This window comes from Bombus fervidus, chromosome 7 (assembly GCF_041682495.2).
Source record: "Bombus fervidus isolate BK054 chromosome 7, iyBomFerv1, whole genome shotgun sequence".
Lineage (NCBI taxonomy): Eukaryota > Metazoa > Arthropoda > Insecta > Hymenoptera > Apidae > Bombus > Bombus fervidus.
The window spans coordinates 17,588,030-17,613,346 of NC_091523.1; the positions used below are offsets into that span (position 1 = coordinate 17,588,030).

The 25,317-nt window shown below is 38.9% G+C and overlaps 3 protein-coding genes across 3 annotated transcripts; 1 reads left to right on the top strand and 2 right to left on the bottom strand.

Annotated features, from left to right (window-relative positions):
- Positions 1-8,422: 8,422 nt before the first annotated feature.
- Positions 8,423-10,063, bottom strand: Cpr21 (cuticular protein 21). The gene is made up of 2 exons (XM_072006655.1): positions 9,904-10,063; positions 8,423-9,164 (listed from the first exon to the last, which is right to left on the bottom strand). Exons 1-2 carry the CDS (start codon positions 10,012-10,014, stop codon positions 8,778-8,780), a joined length of 498 nt encoding a protein of 165 aa, XP_071862756.1. The 5' UTR covers positions 10,015-10,063; the 3' UTR covers positions 8,423-8,777.
- A 7,326-nt stretch (positions 10,064-17,389) lies between these two features.
- Positions 17,390-18,979, top strand: Cpr18 (cuticular protein 18). The gene is made up of 2 exons (XM_072006488.1): positions 17,390-17,549; positions 18,274-18,979. Exons 1-2 carry the CDS (start codon positions 17,538-17,540, stop codon positions 18,658-18,660), a joined length of 399 nt encoding a protein of 132 aa, XP_071862589.1. The 5' UTR covers positions 17,390-17,537; the 3' UTR covers positions 18,661-18,979.
- A 1,209-nt stretch (positions 18,980-20,188) lies between these two features.
- Positions 20,189-23,377, bottom strand: Cpr17 (cuticular protein 17). The gene is made up of 2 exons (XM_072006487.1): positions 23,171-23,377; positions 20,189-20,737 (listed from the first exon to the last, which is right to left on the bottom strand). The coding sequence occupies exons 1-2, from the start codon at positions 23,180-23,182 to the stop codon at positions 20,270-20,272; spliced, it is 480 nt and encodes a 159-aa protein (XP_071862588.1). The 5' UTR covers positions 23,183-23,377; the 3' UTR covers positions 20,189-20,269.
- Between the last annotated feature and the right edge of the window lie 1,940 nt (positions 23,378-25,317).

Here is a 25,317-nt window from a genome sequence, read left to right on the forward strand (position 1 = left end):
AACCGAGTCGTCTCTACATCTGCGTTCTTCTACTTTCTTACTTCGTTAGAAATTCACTTTCCGTAGCTTACTTTTTCTCGTACGAAGTTAAGAAACTTTCTAACAAGCAGGTCTGCTTGTAACAACGCATCGATGTAAAAATAACTTTACACGGAACGTTTGCTGTACGACGAATACGGTAAATTTATACTACAATCTTAATCGTTCGATCTTGTATTCGCGGATATCGTACAACACAGATGTGGGAGACGCGATAAAGCAGCGGGAAGCGGATAGATAAATTACAAAAGTAGCTAGATTTCCACTTTATGACGATAAAACACCTCGATGAAATTGAAAATCAATTGCCGCTTTCACACGATACGTATTACGAAACGTTGAGGAATAAGAAAGGGAGCATCGAAAATTATACCACTGTAATTTCCGAGCAAAAAGCATCGTGGCAAACTATTCTGTATTCGGTACACCGCGTCCGTGACTCGTTCGCGGAATAACTTCTTCCTCGAGATTAATACCCGGACTTCGGGGAGCTGAATTCACGGTTTGTAAATTATACCGCTTTGAATGCCAGCCCACGCAAGCAACAGCCACAGACTGAACGACACGAAACCCATCGATGCGAAGGAATCGTGAATTTTCGTTTCTCTAACGAAGCGCTGCGATTCTTTTTTTTTAATTGGTGATTAAACATGCTCGGTAGTCTCTCGTTATTTCGCTGCGGCGAAGGCTTTCGCGTTCCCTCATTTTTATCTTGTTTTTTTTTTTCTCTCTGTCCCTTGTCAAAATTCGTTTCGAAATAACCGACTCATCGAGAATTTGCGAGGACCGATCGCTACCTTGGAAATCTTTAATAAGGATCTGTTCGATTTTGTAAACACGTTATCTTCCTAGCGAACCTACGATATTTACACACATTGTTTTCGTTTCCTACCATACACTTATTTTCACTTTCCATTATTCATTAGTATGCCGTCCTCTTTCAACGTTCTTTTTATATCCTGCCTCGTTCAGCGATATTACGCAAAATATTTACTAAATGCGAGATTAAAATTTAAGAGTCAACGGTAGATCGAAAGGTTATACGTATACACTTAAACATATAATAGTTTAGTGATGCAATAGCTCGAGCATTATCTTGTCTTCCGAGGGAATAACCAACATGTATAGAGTAATCAAATGTACTTGCGTCACGGCATCTTGCTTACACTTTGGTACAAACCCGATTAATAACGTTCTATGGCCTGAAGCGATCGATTAAGCGAATGACAAAACTGAGTTTAAAAACAATAACGAGTGTTATTTGTCACTATTATAAAGTGCTATAGCTCGGTAGACAGATCCGTTAGCTCCTTATCCTATTACGATGTTTGTTTTCCTTTCTTGTAAAGTAAAATCGCGTTCCTATGGCAGAAAGCATCTTCGCGGTAAATACGCGAAGGTACGAATGGAATCGATATTCGAATTTCGTAATAGAGCAAAAAATAAAGTGATTCGATCTGTGAACGATAACGACGATCTATGATAGTCCTGTCCGATGAAAAGAAAAAAAAAAAAAGAAAAAAAAAACAAATTCCCGATGTTACGAAGCAGATGGTCGAACAATTTGAACCTCTTTCTTACTTTAGGGGACTACCTGGCTTAAAAAAATTCCTCGGAAGAAATAAACGAAGGCATTGATCATCGTTAAAATGTCAACGATGAATACGAGAACTGCCCGAGAGTCAAGAGCCGACCATATTTACGGAACATAGAAACTCCGATGTTCGTTGGACCAAGTCGTTCGACTCTCCGAAAAAAGGTAATCGTACGACAGACCAGCGATAAAGTCGATGATTCTCTTCGACCGTTCGTTGCTTTCATTGACTCGTTTGTTCGAATGTCGCTGATACACTCTGACTTTCTCCCTCTCCCTTCCTCTCTTTCACATTCTTTCGCATTCTGATTCATAATCTTCGGTTATTCTATCTTCCTTCTCCTCCGCCCCACCCCCCCTCTCTCTCTCTCGCTCTCTCCCTCTCATCGACTTTTATAAATTTCACCTTATGCGCTCATACATATTTTAATTCATCTCCTTGCCTCTTTCTCCGTGTCTTGTTCTCCTTTCATCCTTTTTCGTGTCACGTACAACGTTCGCCAAGCCGGTATCTCCATCTCCGTTTCAACGTTCATCCCACTGCCCCTCTCGTTCTATCCGTCTACATTCGCGTGGGGTTTTCATTCAAGTGCGCATTCTTCGGAATGCGCAGGGCTCGTAAGTGCATCCGCGTGTAACCTTTCTGTAAATATAAAACCTCTATTGCAACAACCGTGCCGCGTATCGTACTTATAAGGCCGTTGGAAATGCATTACCTTGCCATCTGATATTTTAAATTTCCTCGCTGTTCTTCCTTTGCGAACTTTCGAAAGCAGTCTGCGCGGTAGTTTCAGACTCTTGGAGTCGTGCGATCGAACCCTTGACAACAATCTCTTTGGCACTCGTTGTACTTATTCTCGTGAGTTACCAAGTCTTCCTTTGTAACGGAGCGTAAACTTTTTAAAAGAAACGTAATTTGACGACAATTTACTCGGACCAGCCTGTATATTTTTTCTTAACTTTTATACTTTTCGCATATGAAATGCCGAAAGAAAGCGTAAAGGCGTATCTACTTGAGATAAAAATGTAATTTTACGTTTCAGATAGATTATAGTAGTTATACATAAATTAGCAATTTACATTCATAAATACTTGCAGATAGAGTAGCTAGAAAATGGAATATTTTACGCAAATTACGTTCTTTCTACATTACAACGATTTGCTTATTCAACGAAATAGAACTCCGATAGAAGGAGATACCAATCCTTGAGATTATAATTTTGAAAAAAATTATTAATTGATTTATTTTGTTTCGTACGTTTCAAGCAACTACCCTGCTAAATCGTAGTACGTAGAGTACACGCTACGATTATTACATAGAATATTATAGTACATAGTACATTGGTACATAGAAAAGTAAACGAGTCACGAATATTTTAAGAAGTTGGAAAGGAACTTTGACGCTTTCAATTTGACGTCTGATTCATCGTCGATTACTTCACTAATGTTCGCACGTACCCTAAACTATTTCGTAGGTGTAATATCGAAACAGTATACGTAAGTTACAACGCCTAAGAACAAAATTTATTTCCGTTTTTTCTTCTAAATTCTAGCGTTTTTTAAATTGCTAAATGGTCGAGGTTTCAGGAAAGATGAAGAAAGAAAGAATGCTCCGAGAATACTGGAAAGGCGGCCCAATCGATTATTAAGTTTCAAGCATCGTCGACTGCTGAATTACGGAGCTGTGGATCGACGATTGCCATGTAACGATCGGTCGAATCGCTTTCTCGCGGAGCCTAGGCCCACGAGAGCAAACACAGGTCGATCGGTGACTTTCCCAACAGGATTTTTTTACGAGAATCGTCCTCGAGGCAAAGTATACAAAGATACACGTGCGTTCGTCGCACTACCTGCACCACGGATGAAAGTGAAATTGATTTTGGCACGGGTTACGTCTTCTAGCCTGCGGCTAGGCGCTCTCTTAGAATGCTCGCGGTATACGCTTATATGTCAAGGTCGTCTTCTACCATAACTTCTTCGTCAGTTTTACGATTTATTTGCGTTGCGCGCTCATTACCATCTTCGATTCCCCGAGGCTCGACATACTCGCGCGAAGCCGCTATCGATCATCTCCTTTGGAAATTCCTGATGCAACATTTTATTTTATCGGTCGATTTAAAGCGTCTCTTTCGCGCGAATTGAATCGCGAAGCCAGGCTCGCGACGTTCGAACGCCATAGTCGAGAAGATATCGCGGATTCTCTTAACCTTCTCCGTTATGGAGGAAACGTCTACGAAAAGATGTTACACAGTCGATAATTAACGGTTCTCGAGTGGAGTACATTAACAACGTTTTATTAATTAAAACCGCTTTATATAATCCGATACTGCTCACTCGCGCGACTGTTTATTTTCGCTATAATTAGTCAAAGATTACGAGGGGAAATACGATTCGTTTCGCATCTCTCGTTTCGATCATTAACCGTGTCTTGAAAGATACAAGAAGTTCAAGAACGTAAGAAACAACAGGAATTATCTGCTAATTATAAAAGAGCAATGTAAATCGTCGACACGAACGGAGGATCGTTCAATGACTAGAAATATTTCGGTTCTCAAAAATGTTTTTCGTCTAACTTGTAGTTTTTGAAATTTAAAAAAATACCTAGCTCTTGTTCTCAAACTTTCGCTTCGCATTTTCAAATATATCATGAAAGATGTATTAGAATATTAACGCTGTTAGAAAACAGATATTTACAGATGTTTACAGAGATATTTCACGGTACATGTTCATTATGGCCGGAACAAAGGGAACAGGGAGCGCAACGCGTTCGTAACAAGTTGTTTCTAAATGTTATTTCTAGCATTAAAATAATGTTTCGGTCCGCCGCTGGCTAGTATATCGGAGTATGTGTATTTTACTTAATACGTTCTTATCCGGACGGGACACGTATGCGCTATCAGCTTTACTACGTGTTCCGCGTTTAAGCGCATAAATCCGAAAATTCTGTTCTCGCATAAAATTACTCTGAAATTTCAGCCAGCTTTCGTCGTCGCCTTTGGCTGAGAGTTATTCGGCTTGAAGGCACGACGAGCAGCTAGCAGGAGTTCGCTTAAAGGCTTCGTATCTTTAAAGTGTCGCGTTATTTACTTTGTTGCATAACATGACAATGATTTTCCACGCACCTCCCGTTACATAATACGATGGACGAGCCACGAGCCACTCTGTCATTATATTTTAAACGTATTTGCGCGTGTAGAAAAATTTGAGAGAGCGGCAGAAGCCTTCCTTCGCTCCTTCGTTCTCTATCTCTCTTCGTTCTCTTCCTCTCTCGTGTATCGTTTCCTTCTTAATAATCAAAGCCTAACGATTCCCTTAATAAGCAGTCGAAAAGATCTTTCGTTCTTCCTTTATTATATTCTTATCTGATTATTATATCAAAACCCAATAATTTATTTGAGGAGAAATCAGAAATATCTTTCTTTTTCATACTATCTCCGTCGTTTTCGTTTTTTTTTTTTTTTTTTTTTCTCAAATTTAATCACTTCGTAGATGAAGTCGTAAAAGCCATCGAGATTTATAACTCGAGATTGTCAAAGAAATTTCGGCTCTTCCCCCCGTACGACTCACTTCAACGTACAGGTGATATTTAAGAAACGATTCGCTGAATAAGTTCTTATCTCGTGTCGATTGCGATAACAATGCTCAGCGGTTGTACGAGCATCGTTAATCGCGCGAACGATACTCCTTTTTACGTAATCCGTGGGCTCGAACCTAAGACAAACTTAATTACCCTGATCCATGTAATCGATCGATTCTATTCCATGTTAATTTCAATTGCTCTAGCATATTTCCTAACGCATAGAATTAACTCGTGTATTTACGCTTATATCACGATATTTACGTAAGCTTCAAAACAATACGCAGTCACGCCATCGTGATCAGAGTAGAAAAATTCGACGTAAATCGTTCGACCGATATATCCACGACGCTATTCTTGCGACGTTTTCTCGTCAGTGGAATTCCGCGGGTGTCGTGACAAGGAAGCGAAGAACGGGCCGCATCTCGACCATGCGGACGATAAATAGAAGACTTTCTCCGTCGCTATGTGTCTTTGCTACGATCGAAGAGCTCGCTCGATACGAGCAATTAGATTTACCGGTCTAGTTGCGGTTGCGAAATCTGGCCATCCAGCTTGTTGCACGACCTTTGGGACTATTCTGTCCGTGCAATGACGCGACCCCTAGCCACGAAGAGGACGCGGCATGATCGCCGCGCCGATTAGATATTTCGAGTTCTCCGCTGTTCCGCGTTCAGCGTGTTCCCGACCACTGGAGATTCGTGCAAAGATACTCGTAACCCGCAACTCCATAAAGCCGAATTTACGCTGTTTCGCTTTGAGGGAACACGACGAACGGACGCTGCTTTCATCCTTGTTTTCATCGGGGATGAAAGCGACGCGGTGTAAATTCGGCTGAAGCTTGGAACGTGAATTTCTACGAAGAGCGCGCGGATCGAGGGAGCACGGCTAGTTCTTGATAAATGGATTGCACGACCGCGATTGCTAATCGAAGGGTGAATTATGCGTTCGCCTTTCGCAAAACTCTCTTGCCGCCGTCTATATATTTTTACCGACATTTAGCTGTATCACGAATTTACCAGCCTAGCCGAGACGACTAATTCTTCGGTCCAAACGCAGGCTTCCGTACTTTTGTCATAATCTCGCTTAAAATTAACATCGATATTAAAATCACTTGCCACACGAAAGGAACATCTTACTCCCGACTAATCCTACTCTAATTTTCAGTAGATCGATTTACCGCGTTTCTCTTTGTCGACAAAATTTTAATAAACATCTCTCTCTCTCTCTCTCTTCCCATCTTTCTCTTATAAGCGTTATAAAACGTTTATCGCAAGCAGAAGAATCATCCGCAGGAATAATCTCGTACCACGCTCAACGATTAATTCCACGAATACCATGCAGTAGCTAACCGCAGTTAACAGATTGACGATTTAATCGGCTTAATCGACGATACGTTAAATATGGAAAATAACTAATACATTAATTCCAAGGACATCGTCCGAGTAGTTACGAAGACTGGTTTCTCGTTCAAATATTGTTCGCTTAATTAGTCGTTTCTTACACAAAGTGTCCAGAGGAGGGCTACAGTACGTAGTTCCTTTATAACTACTATAGAACTTCGTTCGTTCGTCGTCGAGCAAATAATTCGCATAACATCATACGATAGGAGTTCGTTGCTTCTTCTCGCTGATTCTAAGCTAATCTTCCTACGTCGATGAACGCGAAACACACTGTACAAATTTTTTCTTTTAGAAAAATAAATATACGAAAAGACACGTAGCGAAAAAATTTAATCAATTCCTTCTTGCTCGTTTCAATTACGAACGTCGCTTTTTAAATCCTAGACGATTTAGTTACTTCGGGTTAGTACACCTTACTGCTTATATCGTTATAAATTACGATCGTGTATACCGTCTAAAACGATACGGAATTCTTTCGGAAATCTTCAACTCCTTGAAGATGAAATAATATATTACTTAAATATATCGATACAAACTATCGTGATACGCTGATCTACATATTGGCAAACCCATGGTCGGAAACGATCACCGAAAAGAATTTCAATCCGTACGTTATTTCCATCCTGTTTTTCACATCGTGTCGTACAGGTCAACTCCAACCGTGACCGTATTAATTATAATTCCAACGAACAACGCGCGTCACGTGAAACACGCGCGACTTTCGTGGAACTCGCCTTTTTCCCTGTGCAGCTATGCATCACTGTCGTTTTATGCGTAATGTGTGACAACTCTGAACCGATGTCGGTCAGTGGTTAATGACATCATCAGTCTCGTACGCCGAACACGTCCGTAGGACATAGCAGCCGTATATCTCCTGCTTGGATCCCTGGTTTCCTTCATTTTTGTTCCTCGCTCGTCGTTCGTTTCGAACGCCCAAAATACGCCAACGTAATTGAGACGAACGTGCCGACAACCGTTTCGCAAATGGAGCTCGGCACGTAAAACGCATTCCGATTCTAATTTTTTGAAAGTAATAATCGATAATCGAACAATTTGGAAAATAATTTTCCACTCGACGGAACCGGAAGAACGAGATTCTCTTTGTCGACTATCAATCCAATTATTACGCGAAAATCGGTCGTGCGATAAAATTCGATCATCGCGAATGATCCGTTGCATTCGCTCCGCGTATTCGCCGATCGTTCTGTTTACGCTTTTCGATCATCGTACCCCTGCAACCATATCGATTCGTCGACTCGCGTTTGCTCGATCACCACACCCTATGTAAACTTAATTAGTTTCAATGATCGATACGACAGAGCTGCATTTATTTGAACTCGTCGGTGAGGCAAACGAATTGTATCCTCGGTAAAGTCTATGAACTTGTACCTTCGCGAATTACCGATTAATTTCCATCATATTCTTCTTAATAATTTAGATAAATATTTTGATATTTGCTTCGGTGATTATTATCTAAATCTCCAGCTTTGTTTACGAACGACGTTTATATGTGACGTAAGAAGCGTTAATCAGTTCCTCGAAGAAAGATCCGACTAATCCGCATGAATAATCGAATTCATGCGTCTAAAAGCAAGGATAATTTATCACCCGATTATGCAATTACGCGATATTGTTCTATGATACGGAAGCCACGCGTTATACACGTATGTTACAAAATTTGACGTACGTACATAAACGGTAAGACTAAGTCTCTCGGTGTATTGGAAATTGTTCGACGCGCATTTCTTCGTAGAAAATCGATTGGCAGTGAGATACGAGGAAACAAGAAGAATCACGAGTCTCGTAAGATCAGCTTGAACGTCTAAACATTTATTACACGATACAATTGAGATCGACATATTTTACACAGATATTACGTTGTATATCAATGCTAGTAACGATAAGTGGTACAACATCGCGATGTTTACGCTGTATCGTCATAAAACGTAAATGTCAAGTGATTTTGCGTTGCAGTTGTTACACGGCTACCGCTTACGATCGTTATAACGTTGGACGAAGATTCGATGACGAAAATGGAGAAAGTAGGTGAAACGAGTCTATAAAAATACACTGCATCGTGACGAGTAGCAAAACTTTCGCACTTGACTCGTATCGTCGCGTCAATTATGTCCTATCTCTACTGTACGATCCGCGTGACGAGCGATCAGCGTGCATTGTCTTGTTCGGGGTGTGCGGCGATGTATTCCAGGGCTTTCAGAATCGCAGCGGGGATCGGATGAGGGGTTGGAAGGTGTTCACCCTGTGGCTGGAAGCCATTCTCGTCGGCGACGTAGCTCAAGACAACAGGAACCTCTTCATCATCCGAATAACCGTAGGATCCTTGAACGACGATCGCCGAATTCGTGTCGTTGATTTGCTTTAGTTGACCGTGTTCCTCTACCTTGATACCATTTCCAGTCTCGTATTTGAAGGCGTACGAGCCGTCTGGATTGGGTCCATCGGCGGTGTACGCCAGGATCGGAACCGGCGTGTTATTGTCCAGCGGCGCGGCGTACGCGGAAGCCGCGACGATGACGAGAACAGCGCAAGACTGGAAAACAGATTTTTTATTGCAATTTTATTCGATGACTTTGTGAAATAAATTTTAAGAATTTGCGAATAAATTCGGTAGAAGTAAAGCCTTTGCGCGTGCATCGCGTAGCCTTTGTAACGATAAAGTAAATCCGTTATACACGGACAGCGAACTTGATTTTATAAACTGCCACGATATACGAACGATACATAAGCTTGCAATAAGTAACAGACGACAAGCGATTCGTAGAATTGCCAGGTTAAATTTCTGCATAGATTATATTTAATTGCGAATACTCTTCTCCCGATTCCTCGGTGAAAATACGATTGCAATTTCAAGGAAAAGAGTCGTCGAGTACGCGAAACGTTTGCTCGGTGACATAACGTTATATAGTTTATGACGTTTAAAAGATATAATAATTTGAAGAAAACGAGCGTAAAACGATGAAACGATAATAAGGAAAAACTACAAACTGTAAAGATATTATGAAAAAGGTCTTCTCCCGTGTATATATATATATATATATAAAGGATATAGGACACCGCAATAAAAAAGCCGATCAGAAAGCAACGAATCGTTTACAAGAGATTTACTTTGAAATTTTCACCGATCGTTCAAGTTCACGAGTCGAATAATACACGATAAGAAAAATGTTTGCAAGATGTTCGATACGAAGGTAATAAAATTTGTAAAACGATAACACGATTTCCGCGACAGCCTGGGTGGCCCGTGAATCTGGATATCGTGTGGAACTCACCAAAGCGTTCATGTTGATCGGAGTTGTTTTCTGGTTGTAAAGAGCTAGTCTAATGGACGCGTTTATATAGCGCTGCCGAAACCTTGCAAGGTGCCAGGACCTCTCTCTCATTGATAGATTTCTGGCCGAGGCTTAGACACCGGCAAATATTACGAAATTTTCAGACAGGGGTCTGAATAGGGGGGCGACCAGAGTGCTGACCGCAGTACAGACGCGCGATGTCTCCTCAACGCATAACACCGTGTCCCTGCGACATGTTCATGAGTCTTCCTGGAAAAAATACTTACGTTTGCGTCGGCTCGACAACTCGCGGTTGAAGAAAGTTTCCAACCACTGTATTACGTGAGTATAATATAGATGGTTAACTTAAAAGAAAATAAAAGGAAAAAAGGTTTTAAATTTTCTTGCGAGTATTTTAAAGATCAGAGGAATATCAAATTTACGCGATATCGTTACAACGTTACTTTGAAAGCGCGATCGCGTCTGGTCGACGCAACAGCGATCAACGCGAGCAAGAAAAGGGATGTATATTATCGAAGGGGTTGATACGCGTTCGTACGATTCGCGTGGAACGTAGAGTAAGAGCGAAGTTTGATAATCTGATCGTTAATATTATCGCAAATATCGGAACGATTGTAGCGTAGTCGCGGCACTTTCGTTTATGTTTATCCTAAATTTTTATTACATAATGCTTTAAATAGCGCGTCGCGTTCCATTGTGACGTAGAAGTACGTGAAAAATTCTGGAGAATTTTTGGAAATTCTACAAGAATTATTGCTTGGAGTTTTTGTAAAAGTTCGAGAACGTTCGATCGTGCGTACAGTTGAAAAATTGATCGGTTCGATTTGTTATAAAATTCCTATTCTTAAGGAAAAGTTCGAACATTTTTACGTTTCGCGTAAAAGCGCTCAAACTGGATTAACACGAATAAAATTGAATTCGGAATGTTCTTTGAGCTTAATCGAAGCGTATTATGCCCATAAATTTCATAATAAGATACTTATTCGTTGCTATTCCATTAAATAATAAAGGTGTCAAAGTCGTTATGTTTAAACGAGCTCTAAATTCGAATATTATTTTATCATTATAGTAGTTCGTGGGACTTTATTCGTAAAATCATAAATACCTTAATTTATGTTATTTCATCGATGGTGTCTATAATCATCGATGTCAATGACAGTTAATAAATTCACCGTTCTTTCTGATAAAGCTATTTTAACTTTATCTCGCGCGTTCTAACTTCGTCTTTTCTAAGTTTTAACGAGAAACGCACGTTTCCAAAAATCGTCATGGATTAAAAGAATAAGAAAGGACGATTGGATCGCGTGTCATATTTTTAAATGCCTTTTGAGGTTTGCACGTAAGGCGAATCCGTAAAAGGCTTTCCAAATATGGAATACATTTTCGATGTTTCCATTGACCCGGTGATCTCTTTGCGCGAATTTTCGTATTTCGCGTTGATTATAAATTCAGCCGTGTAACGAATCTCTGGAGCCTTGGCCGGACCACGTGAACCGAATATATAAGTTGATCCATCTTCATCGTGGCAAGGGGATCACTGTTAAATTCTTTCTCATTTAGGAAGTATCTCTGACGTCTCTCTGACCAACTGCATACATACCGACATAACGGTATTTATTTATCAAGGCATGCACCGTTGCGTCGCTTTTTTTTTTCTCTCAGACCGTCATCAATTTTTCGCGCGTTTCTACAATTTGTTTTTTCTGTTCACTATACTCTGTTTTATTTAACGCTTTTCAGTCGTCTATGCTACGTTTCCTATAATCCATCTCTGTTTAATAAGTTTGCTCGTTGACGAAACGAATCACGAAATTGTGATTACAAACACGAAATCCAATGACATCTCGATGCTATCTTTATAAATTTGTAATCTATGCATAGCCTTACTTCTTCATAAATTTTATACCTTACCTTCGTTACACTACGTGTGTACCTTATATAGTCGTATAATCATATATTTAACAAGAAACCATTCGCAGCATAATAAAAAATGTCTGCTTATCCGTTTGTACATCAATCGTGGCAAGCGCCGTTTCTCATAATTACACAATAATACGTTATATTTGTACTTCTTTCCTAGAACTGTTGCGTTTATTTTTAACCAAATCTTATATGTAAAAACTAGCAGAATAGTAAAAAGGCTGGCATAATATTATCGAGTCTAAAATTTATAGACACGTTATCTCGAAATCAAACTTTTATTTCGTTATTATTCCGCTTTCGCGTGTTTCCCGCGTCTCTTAACCACCATGTAATACTCTTTTTTCTTCTTCTTCTTCTTCTTCTTCTTCGTCTCAATAAAATCTTACCTTGAACAGTTACACGCGTCCACATAGGTTTCGCCGCAGACGGTATCTCAAAATCAGAAGCTAAATGATCGAAATGAAAAATTTAACTTCCATTAAGAATTCTCGCTCATCTGCGGATTCTGATCTCCGTTCGCGATCCAACGAACCTAAACGAAAGCGTGAATCCCGCTTCTCTCGCAACTACTCGTCAAACGCACAGTGACATGGTTAAATTGTTTGCTCTTCAAATTTCGCCGTTAAACAGCGAAACTTCATTTCTCTTTCGTGTTACGCCTACATGCCGCGCAAATGCACGTCGTCTTATGGTTCTGTAATTCGGCAATAAATCTTCGCGCGGAGAAAAGGATAGGAGAGAGGCGAAGGATCGCGCGCAACAGATGCGAACGCCCAGATGTCCTTATAACCCACGGCTATAGGATTTCTTTTTCTAAGGTTACGCGAAAACGAAGGTTCGGCAAAAATTTGGTAATAGGTCATCCTCCTATGTTTGGTCATTCGAAATGTGGAATTTGATCATCCGAGGCGATTTGGTTGATAATGAACTTAGTATACGACGTGAAATCGTTTTTTTTTTTTTTTTTTTTTTTTATCTATTTCGCCATGGTTACGAAGATCTATGACTTGCTTTTTTTTTTTTATTTTATTTCTACATCAAAGATTCGATCGCGAATGTTGTATAAAATTTACAAGCTATCTTCGCTGATTTTTACTTGATCGGTAATCAATACGCTTTGCTCTCTCGTCTCGAGAGACGCGGTGAACGGTGGAAGCGGACACCGAGAAATATGCTTTTGAGTCATCTACCAGTTTCTGCGTATGATTATTCGCCAATCTTCGTTTTACCGTCGGTAAGATAGAAAATTAAATCTGGTTGCAAGTAAGAAAGGGGTCGAGGGGAAATTAAGCCAACGATTTCTTCAAAATTTTAGATATTTTTAGCTTCCGTTAGAGAAAAGAAAGGCTTCGGTATTTTTAGAATTAGAAGAAACTTAAGCTTGTTAAGTTGATCGAAACTCGTGCTTTTTCGTTAATTTTTTTTTTAATTTTAATCCATTTAAATATGTTTGTTTTTTTAATTGTTTATTATATTATAAATCCAGCATCGTCCTTCCGTTTCGGTACAATCGTCTCATTATTTTTTCACATAACAGTATTTTCGTATGAATTCTGTATTGATGTTTTCGATACAATTATTAAAAGAAGTCAATTGGAAAGAAAAGAGTTAATTTTCGTGATAATTATCTAAATTCTCAACTATTTTTCTAACGATATTCAGTTATTAAAATAGCTTATTCCCTTCATCGTAAAACAGATAAAACGATTCTATAACATCTACAAAAATTCCAAATAGGGAAAAACAGGTTGCTCGTTGAGAACATGAACGTTTTAAATCTGACATCTTAATATTCAGCTTCTGCTTTTTACTAGGATTTTAATTAACGATTCGTAAAACACCTGGTTTATTGCCGTTATTATTTCGAAAAAAAAAAGAGAAAAAAACAAGGTATTCGTTTCTGTCAAATCTTATTCCGATACCGATGATTCCTAAGGCTTTTAAATGTTCTTCGTTTTCGTATTATCGTGGTAACGATAATAAGCATGCTATAAATTACCTTGATACGAGAACGAAGTTGCCAGAACCTAGCTTTTAAGGAAAAAGTGAATGGATCCCAATTCATATTCCTGTCATCCCCCAACATGTTATAAACCACTTAACGAGAAACCTTCGTGAGAATTCCACCTACGACCCTGACTTTCTTCCGAGCTAAAACCTGCACGGCCTATAATTTCACCTATATACGCGACTTGACGCGTTAAATAATTGTCGCTGAACTTGAAAAAAATTACAAATAAATGTACCATCGAATCGTTCTATTAAGATGCAATAAAGATTCGAAACTCTTTCGAATACCTTTAAAACAGATTTTAAGAATTTTTAGACAAATTTTAATCGTAACAACAATTACAAATATGTCGATAGAGATGTATGTATGATCATCCCTGTAAAGTAGAACAACGAATGTTTGTTAGAAATTTCTTTTTTTTTTTTTTTTTTTTTTACCGACACTTTTATATAAAATCGGATAATTTTGTATATTGCCGAGATAACATAGTCACAGATACGAAGTAGCGACGCATTTACAAATTACTATGTTTTGTCCGGTTTTTAATTGACTGCAAGTATGCAAATACCGATGCCGATACAACGGTAAAACACCGTTTTTATTGCGGTAGAAAATGTACCGACATCCGAATCGTATATTTGAACTTTGTCCGTTTTCTATGTATATTCGTGATGCATACGTACTATCCGTTTCGCTATCCTTGAAGCTGACATAATCTGACGATCATACATAAATTTTACATCAGCATTTATCAGACTAAATTTGATTAACATGGGCAAAACTTTATTTCAATCTCAAGATTATCTTTCTTGGCACGACGGAATATCCGACGAACGCGTATCTCGACAACCTGAATCATTTCTTTCTTCGGAAAACAGTTCGATTTCTTGTTGCACGCGCGCAGCTATAATTTTTGTATCTACATTGTACAGGTACGTTTGGAGGAAAGGACGGTGATTCCGAGCGCCGGTTATATCACGTACATTTTCAGAATTAAGCGTACGAGTGAAAATTGATAAGAGAATCGGGAAAGACAATTTCTCATGGTCGTTAAGTCGTAATAAAGGCGGAGGTCTCGTTGGACGAAGGTGGATCCACGGAACGAAGGTGATAAATTATCATAACTCGTCGTACGCGGCTCCTTAATCGTTGGCTATGTAACTTTCGTTGAACCAACTAAAGGGAGTTTGGCTCGTTCACCTTGTGAAAGTAAGAACATCGTGTAGTATTTAGGTTAGCGAGATGAGCTGCTCGGTACGAATTACGATGTCTTCTTCGTCTTTCGTTGCGTGCAAGCCGAACGGGACCTACTTGGAGCACGTAAGGCCGGAAAGAATAAAAGCGCGAACAGGGAGGACCGAAGGCGTTTTAATTATCGTGCCTCGTAAATTGTCTCGACGACGATGAGCGTATTTATTAGTAATCGAGCAACGTGTACCGGACACGCATATAACTGGCTGTTTTAATAATTCTGTAATTTGTCTCGTATAATTCATCCTGTCATTCTTGTTTCTTCGTTTTTCCTTCTTCGTTCTTTCTCCTTCTCGTGATCGTACGTTTGTTAAATACATAACAAGTGAAATTACTTTCACCACGTTGTACTCTTCGCTGCTGTTATTAATCGGGATAATTGATAACCGAGCGCGACGAGCGAACGATGTTTCAATACGACTGTTTCGCGATACGATGCTATCTCGAAATATCTGGAATCTTATCGGCTCGGAATTGAATCGCGTGTCGAGATCTATAATTTCAATTTATTAAAAGTTTTAATTAATCATTCGAGTCGTCAAGTCGCTCACATATATCTTCACGGAGATCCAAAGATATATTTGGATCGAGAAACGTTGTTGCGTCCCTGCAAAGATGGAATCGCTTAATTACGAGCCACTTAATTATTATTCCAACACAGCGTGGATCGAATGATTTAAAACTATCAAATTTTTAGCTGCAGCAGAGAAATGCAACTAAAAATAACGTCGTAACGATCGTTTTGCAGAGCCAAGATTTATTCATTACGATATCGATTCATTCGGTTCCCCTTGATCGTTAAATTTTACAAGAAATCACACTTTGAATAGCATTTCGAAACATCGATGAATGCAAAAGAATTCTTTACGTATCGTGATCGCTGCGTACAATTTTTAACGAATTAAGAGATAACAAGTTCATCGCGTTTTCACACGTACGTATAAATTTACAATTTAAGATGTTCAACCGTTTAACGTACATCGTTATTCTCTCGTTACTTGCTTCCAGTAGCATGCGAATGATTACGATAATCGTAGAATAATTATGCTACAGATATCGCCGTATACGATTTCCATAAATGCACTTAAACCGATCATTTGGTCGATATAATATACCTATTCACTCGTCGAGAAATAAAGTTATACCATTTTACATACAAATTTCTTAAAAAGATACTTGCGATTTAAACGATTATTTCTTCGGTATAAGAAAGTCGTCAAATATCCCTAACTATCCTATTACGTTGAAATAAAATGTCGTTTCACCGGAGCTTGAATTTCACGAGTTAACGTATCGTCCATCAAATTTCATCCTATCGTCGATCTTCCAGCAGAGAAGTGAAAAATTTTCTATAACACGCGAATTATAATAACAACAATAAAATTTTCTTTTAATTGTCGGCACGAATAATCGACGTATCCGCGCGAATTTAAATTCTTATCGAGACAACTGACAGGGTGCAACGTATCGAAACGAAGAAACGGTAGTTTCGATAGAAAATAAATGCAATCACGTTTATCAATAGTATAATTTATCGTTTATTTCGGTAAAACTTTAGAGTATAAAATTTACATAAATTGCAGTACGAAGATCGTTGTACCGAAAGACGTAACAAACTTTGTGTTACGGAAAACAGCGATGTTCTTTTCCGTAACCGTATGTACAGGCGATCAAGACGCATGAAATTTATGCATCGCAAGTACCACGAATTTTGCAGTTTACTTCGACCAATTTCGGAATTAAAGGTTCTGCGTGTTACAAATTCGCCCTACAGCCTTAAAATATCGAAATACCGCGCTTGTAGATCTGTTATATAACGTTACGCAAGTACGCAAATGTGCCGAAATCTACACTGCGGTATTATATATATTTCGTCATAAACGAAGATGCATTCTGAGATATTTATGAGATCAAATCGATTTATTTTTATCGATCGATGATACGTAACAACGACTTGTCTTGAGCGCTTTTAACGAAATTTCGTCGTCCGATACGAAATTCCGTTCGAATAAAAAAATTTTCATTGAGAATATATCGTGTCTTCGCATTACACGTGTCTTCCTAAAAAGATATCGAGTTATTTGTCATCGCTTATTCTGCATATTCTAAGCAGGGCATTCAGAGAATGCAAAAGATATAGGCTTACCTTACAACTTCGACTTTCGGATCAGCCAACCGTTTTATCATCCTCGGGCCACGTGTCTGGATCATCCGCAAAATTTGAAGGTGTCCTGTTCACAGAGTGGGAGAGAAAGGGATGGAGGGGGATTAAATAAGGCACCGGCTTGCCAGAAATTCACCGAATGTTCAGCTGATGGATATATAAAGGGATCCTGTGCCCCATGTTACGAGTCAGTGTAGTTTCCTCCTTGTGGAAGAACCAGAATTTCTCTTTCGAGACTAAAAACAAAAAGTCCGAGGTATCATCATGAACCAGTTGGTGAGTTCAGTAACAGTGCCGGTGCATGGTGTTCGGTTTCATTTTAACGGGTGGTCGGTAGATATGAAATTTTAAGATTCGATGTTATATCATAACGCGTGGTACGGTGCCATTGCGTAATTACACGATCTGAGATGACCGGTGTGTCCGGGAATATTCAGAATATCCGTATGAAAATTTCCGAGAAGTAATAAGCATATAGAGTACCGCTTATTTCTAGAATTTCTTGCTCCGACATAGTGTTACTGCTTTTATAAGTGGGATACTAAAGTATATATTTTCTTACTCTTTTTCGTATTCAAATTCAGCAGTTACGAAGAAAATTGAGATCATCGTTCGTTCGTTACACGACTATATCTTTTGTGAATTTCTGAAAATTTTCTACGTTGTCTATATTTAAAAAATTCTATTCGAAACTAGTCACTTTCTATCGTAGATCGCGCGATAAGATCAAACGAGCGAACGTTCGTTCTTCTCTCCCTGTAAAATTAAGAAACGATCGTGTTTTCATCGCTTGACGATCGTTCGCCGAATCATCCGCTTACGTTCGTCGCGATGTCTTTCTTTCGATGCGATTGAACTTACGATCAATTTCCTCGATGACCCACTGCTTTCCTCTAAACGCTCCTTTGCAGCAACGCGAATCCATCGTGATCCATTGTAATCCTCTGACCTGTTTATAAGTAAAATATTGGATTATTTGAAGAAAATGCGTACGTTTCAGACGATCGTGTTATGCGCCTTCGCTTCCGTGGCAGCCGCCGTTCCTCTGGGTGTGTACTCTTCTACCACGCCGATTCCCATTCTGAGGCAGAGCGCGGACGGCCCAAATCCAGACGGAAGCTACAGCTACAGTTACGAGACGGCGAATGGTATCCAGGCACAGGAGATCGGCTACCTCAACTACCCAGGCACCCAGGCTGAGTCTCGCGAGGCTCAGGGCAGTTACAGCTACACCGCGCCAAACGGTGAAATTATCCAAGTGTCCTACGTGGCTAACGAGAACGGATTCCAACCCCAGGGTAGTCATATCCCGACCATTCCACCCGCCATTCTCAAAGCACTCGAATACATTGCCGTCCATCGGGAGGAGCATATCGGTGCTCAATGAAAGGAGACAAACGTGGATCCGTATACGACAAGAAGAGCGGTCTTCGAGTCTCTCGACGTTTATATCTGAACCAAAGTCGAGGATGTACGAAATGGAAACGTTGTTCTTTATTCGGCACGACTCTCGATCGTTTTAGTGACATTTTGAATAGAAATTCGTTTACGAATTTTCGCATTCGGAGTCTTCAGGTTCGATTCGTACGTTAGCTTCGTATTTGTGCATACTGCTTACGATTCAGTTTTTTTGTATTTTAAATAAGGAGATTGTAAGAGAACGTTAAGGAGGATTACTGTAAATAAATTGTACATTGATACCTTTATCTTTGTTGTTTTAGCGATCCAAGAGAATATTTTACAGTATCATTTAGATACCTTGTCTATTACTTATCAGTATTTATTAGAAGTACGTAAGAATTGGCGTTATTTTAATTGTAATTTGGTCCGTTGCCTCTCGGTGTTGTTTCGATTCATCGTTATTTCTTAGAAAATAGTAAAGCAAAGAAATAGAAATCAAAGACGTTTCGAGTGAAGCAATAGAACGTAATTAATCTTCCGTGTAACTTTCCCTTCCCGTGACGCTAACGATATTTTCAAGATGCTTGAATTTAATTAATTGATTTTTGAGACCCGATTTCCCTTTTCGTCTTCCTTTCCTTCGCTTAAATAACTTCACAAGCAAAATCACATCAAGAAGGACCATAGACGGGCAATACCAAGTATTTAAAATATCTTCTTAAAATGACAATTCCCAATTCTATATGAAATTATTTCGTTTAATCGATAGTCTGATACATGTTTCGAATTATTCGAATTATTTTATAAGCCTTATAAATCTTACGATGTAAGGAACATAATACTGATTTACGATTAAATAATATCAGCAGATTTTCAAGATCGAAAGCTCGTAGAAGTATCATAAACTTTTTAAGAAATATCCCTATCGATAAGCAAGTTTCGCGAGAAAATTAAAAATTAAAATCTAAACTTTCGTCGATATTCCCTCTTTTTAATTAGAAAATATGCGCGACTAAGCATCACAGAAATAGCGATTCCCTCAAATTCCGTCCAAGTTATGCAACGCGTGTTGCGAGTTTAAGTATAAAGTTGCACGTGTTTATTCAATTGCAGCCATCGCCTTTTTGCGCTCTATGTCGATAAATTATTTTCTAGTTAACGCGTAAAAGCGCTTCTGTGGAGCGTGTAAGCGTTCGATTCTGTGCGTGTTTGCGATACGGATAGAGAAGCGAAATTTTTTCCCGAAGCTAATAAACATCGTTCGACAAGGAAAGTAGAACGATCAAACGGCATTAGGAAAATCATTAGCGTACGAAGAAAAAGACGAATACATGAAAAAATCGACAATAGATCTTTAGAAAACATACAGACAATTTTCACGATAGTAATTTCCTACGTTTATTCGTGAGACCGTGATACGTCGATGGTTAAACAAAGTTGCCGAATAAAAGCGTTTGGAAGCGAATTGAAGATGAACGATCGTCGATGAAACGAGTTAATTCGTGACAAACGAGTTTTCTACGAAAATACGAAGTTTATTTTGTACATTATAAAAACTAACATGCAAACTATTCTAACGCTCGTATCACAATTAATCAGTTTCGTTGATTCGTCCTTAACGGTTTGTATAGTCGATTAGTGTTGGCTGCTGGAACGGCGTTTTGTTGACTCGGCGAGTCTTTGGCGAGTTCCTCGGGTTCCGGAGTCGAGGGTTGTTTCGCGATCCAATCAAGAGCTCTCTGTATGGCTGGCGGTATTGGTGGTGGTGTTGGCACGTGAGTACCTGCTACTTGAGTACCAAATTCGTCGGCGGTCCAGCTAATTGCTATCGGAGTACCATCTGGAGCATTATACTGTACGGATCCTTGAATCAGCTGAGTTTCAGACGGCGTGCCGGCGTACTTTCGGCTTCCGGTCTCTGTTTGCACAATACCGCCTTCGGTCTCATAAGTGAACGAATAGTGGCCACGATTGTCACCAAGGTTCCGGTTTTCGCTGACGATCTTTTCCGGTTGCCGGAAATATTCCTGGCAGTGAGCCACCGCGATAAGCGTAAGGAAGACCTGAAAAGTGAAGGTACATTCAGAATCGCCTTAAGAAACGGTCGAATGTGAGAAGTAGGACTAAACGATACCAAAGTGCCCTAAACGATCACGGATAAATATTTGACGCTACATATGGACTTATCCTACGCCTCGTGGCTCGTTAGAAAGGAAGAAATAAGAAAAGACCTAAACTTCGTCGCACTGAGGTAACCGGCAATCGCAAGAAAAATGTCGGTCAATAATATATACGATCGATATATCCCGCGTGAAGTATTCGGTTAAAAGAACACACCCTGCAGACTTAACGAACAAGTAAATATCTGCAAACGATTCAGATCGACTGATCTTAACGATAATGACGTTGTTTCGAAAGAAACGCTGTCTATTTTGCCACGTTTAAAACGATTTGCCTAATGTCTATTGACAAAATTGTAAAATATATTTATGAGAAAATATTCAAAATTACGAGGTATTTCGATTGAATTACTACTTTCTAATTAATTATTGTACCAGTTATAATATCGATTATTAGCAAATTCTCTGTTTCTTCAAAATTCAAATCATTAAATCCGTTTACCGTTAAGATGCTTTTCCTTTTACTTTGACATCAATTCACAAAGTTGATTGAAATTCTCTTTCTTCGTCGCACACTCGTCAAATCATTTTATTAATGTTCGGTTAGTCGAAAAACACGCTTGACGTTCTTAATGTTCGCTTTCAGGATGCCAATGCTATTCTGATAGCAGCTATTTATTCAAGTGGATAATCAGTAGCAAAATTATAGAGAGTTATCGTTAGCACGAACGCATCGATGTTTGATGTAGGCAAGCTGCATTATACACAACGATTGCCTAAGAAAGCTCGGTAAGATCGTAATGGTTGTACGTATTATCCATGTGCGTCAAACGTATTGAAAAATCGTTAAATTTTTAATCGGCAATAATTTTTACTTAAAATCTTTATATATCGATTCTTGTTTGAAATATTGTATGATACCGTAAAGTTAAATAGAACCGAGCCACTCGCTTCACTGTCTTTCTACTCTATTTTTTCTCGTTTACATTTTTACATCTTCCTTTGTCTGTACGTATTCGTTTGTTCTTGTCAGTCGTCCTTCGTATCCGATTCTCAGTGATCGAACTAAAGCGTAACTATGGAACGTTAAGAAATAAAAGTCGATACAGCTATGCTTTAATCCTCGTTACGTCTGTCCTGTAAATCCATTGAAATGCCTTTCCCCGTGAAAGGTCAGGGCAAGACGAATGTGTTCGTAGGTAGGTCAGAATAGTCATTACGATTGTAAGCAGTAAAAGGGACGAAGGAAATCTGGCTCTAATGTCGTTATCCGTAAAAAATTGTTCAACCTAATTCAATCAATATCTATAGTTTCTTTCGAATATTTTCTTTCTCAAATATTTTTCTTCAAACGTTTCATCAATCACTGTTGCGTACTTTATAGTCATATTGAATTCACCGTGCGAATTGGAAGAAAATTTGTTAGAAGAGAGATGCGGTAATATAGAAAATTTATATTCATTACGTCACTTGAAACTGTTTTCGTAGACTCCCTTTTTATGTTATACATTTTCATTGTCGTATAATACATAATTTAAGTTAAAGTATCGAGTAATTTTATAATTAATCGAGTAATTTGAATAAATATTTATGTCTATAAATTTTTGTAGAAAATGATAGAGAAAGTAGCACAGAAAAAGGAAAGTACGACCACTTTATCAACAAGGAATATAAATTAACTATATAAATTTTAATACTTGTATATTATCTCTAGATATGTAGTATATTATCTCTAGATATATTCTATTTATTTTCTCAATAAAATTCTCATTTTTCAATATTTTCTGTAATTTCTTACACCAATTGTCGAAAACTAACGAAGAAAATTGGTCGACGTTCAACGACTGTATTTAAAACGCTATTCGTGTAGATTTCGTAGAAAGATCTAGACATTGTTACGTACATCGTATTAATAAAAGAAATAATTAAATAATAATCCTGAAAACTGTGCAAAGTTTCCTAGTAGAATTGTATGTCACGTAAGGAAGCATCGAACCACGTATGCATCGACAGCATTCGTCTCGAAATGTGAATCATACTGGACATTCAAGGAGCGAGGAAAATTTCTATCGATCGTCACGAATTGTAAATACAATTTTAGGACATGCTCGATTCACGTTGAATATCAAATAAATTGGGCGCCTAATAAAACACTTAAACAAATGACTCGATATCATTGACTTCGTCGCGTTAAAAATTAATTACCTTTTGAAATTTCGGTCTCAAATTGTCGGGATTCACTGCGAAAGAGACAAAGACGCGAGGTTCAAGAACGACTTGAACCCTGGTTTGCATCACGAAGCGATAAACGAAAGAGGAAGTTGAACACAGCGTAGGATAGGACAAGAGTGGCACAAGGCAAAAGAAGATACTTACCAAAGAACGCATGTTGCCGAAATGACGCGACGGGACACGTGCCTGTGCAACAGCACAACGCTCTCTCGAGAAAGTGCGATGTTACGATGCGTGTGAACGATGGAGATAAGTCTGCGTCAGATAAAAAGGCAACGTCACATATAGAGCGTCGATGTTCTCCCGATGGTTGCCGGCGTGAAGTTCGTGAGCAACTCTTGGACTGTTGGGGGCACAGCCGACCTTTATACCGGCGAGTCTACACAAGCCAGTTGCCAGCCTTTACATAACCCGAGAAAGTTTATTTCGGGATACCCACGTCTCGCTCTAGACCACTTCTAACAGCGAACGATCCACACCCCCGTAGAAATACAAAAAAAGATAAAGGAGCAGAAATGATCGGTCCTTCGATCGTACCTGCGCGCGGCTTTTTAACGCGATTTCACCGGCCACTGTACTCGCCGCACCACGGTCATCCGTGACTTTTCCCGTCCCAGTCCAATACCAGGAGAACTTGCGTAATCTCTCACTTGCGTAATTATCGCGAGTATTCTGGTATCTTCTCCTTTTTCCTTCCCGCCAACCCGAACAATGCACCGGAAGATAAAATGATTATGGTTTATTTCTTTGTACCCGAAATGAAGCTGACACCGATTTTGGAGATCCGCTCTTGGTCCGTTCGCGCATATGCGTCATTCGAGAGACGAAACTTTCTGGTAAACGTCGGTTCGATAAACGACGAAGATTTATGTAATTTCAATGTGATCGAGACAGCCATCGCAACCAGATAATGGTACAGCGTTGATATTTGTGGTTATTTAATCGGTTACCCGACCAGTGGAAAAAAAGGTAAAGAAAGCTTTCTACTACTTTTATCGACGCTACCTTTTTAGTACCGTACTTATATTCTATGTAAATACTTTGCAAGCATCGTCAGACGCTTAATAAGACTTTATGAATAAATTCATGAAATATTTCGGATTATCGATAAAGATGAAAACAAAATGCGCTCAAAAAAGCTTGATATATGTTCGTGTGGGCTTTAATGTCAAATGCAAACGAACCTTTATATCTTAGCTTGAAAACATCTTAACTCACAATCTCATGGTATTGTAGTTACAATCTAGTGTGCATCGTGAACGACACGATAAATAAATTTCTCATCTTGGTTAATACCGCGCGTCGCCATCGTTAAATTCTTTCAACGTGATTTATATGTATTGCGTTATATTACAATATCAGGATCCTCGAGAGTATCAGATTATATTAAAAAGACCGACAACATATTTGAAGAAACGATGATAATTCGATACGCCATGTTCTGAGTAAAAAATTCAAAGACAATTACATTCCATCGGGATTATTATTGTGCTTGTCTTTACATAGCAAAGATTCAATCGCAAGGTAGTAGCAGAACGAATTGAGATTTCTTCATCGGATCTCATTTTCATAGCTTTATCTAATTCACAATACTGAATAAGAAGTTTATGTATCATAGAATTAATCGTTTTACACGATGATCGCTAAACTAAAAATTGCTTACCTTTTTCTTTTTTTGTTTTGTTTTTTTTTTTTTTTTTTTTTTTGAAGAAGCAGAATGGAACACTCTTCGAAAACACACAAATCCTGATTGTTAAAAGTTTGAAAATAATTTCCAAAGATAAATATAATAAGCACGGTAGGAAAACATGATAAAGATCTTGGAAGCTGTTGTTCGTTGAGAGTCGTTCAAATTAGTTCGACGCAATAATATTCCTTTTTGCGAAACACACACGACTAGGATCGTTTTGTCTTCGTTAGAAACTAGAATCTGCAGAAAACGAAACTGTTTACTCGGTCGTAAAATACGCTGAGCTCACATTATTGAGTTACAAGTAAGCAAGAAATGTTACGTTCGGCTGTACCTGTTATTTATCAGGAGGATAATGACATCGACTCGACGTCTCGAATGCCCGTTACTTGCACTTCTGTGGGAATTGAACTCTACGAATACAAGTCCTTGGCACAGTGATCCTAACGGCGTGCTGCGTGCGACAACCAGCGTACATATAATTGCGTTAACCGCTTCCTAATATATGCAAGTCAATATTTATCTTTGCGAATGGAAGATCTTAGACGAAAGACGAAAGATCGTTGTACGTTTTTAATAAAAAGAAATAAAAACGATTTCT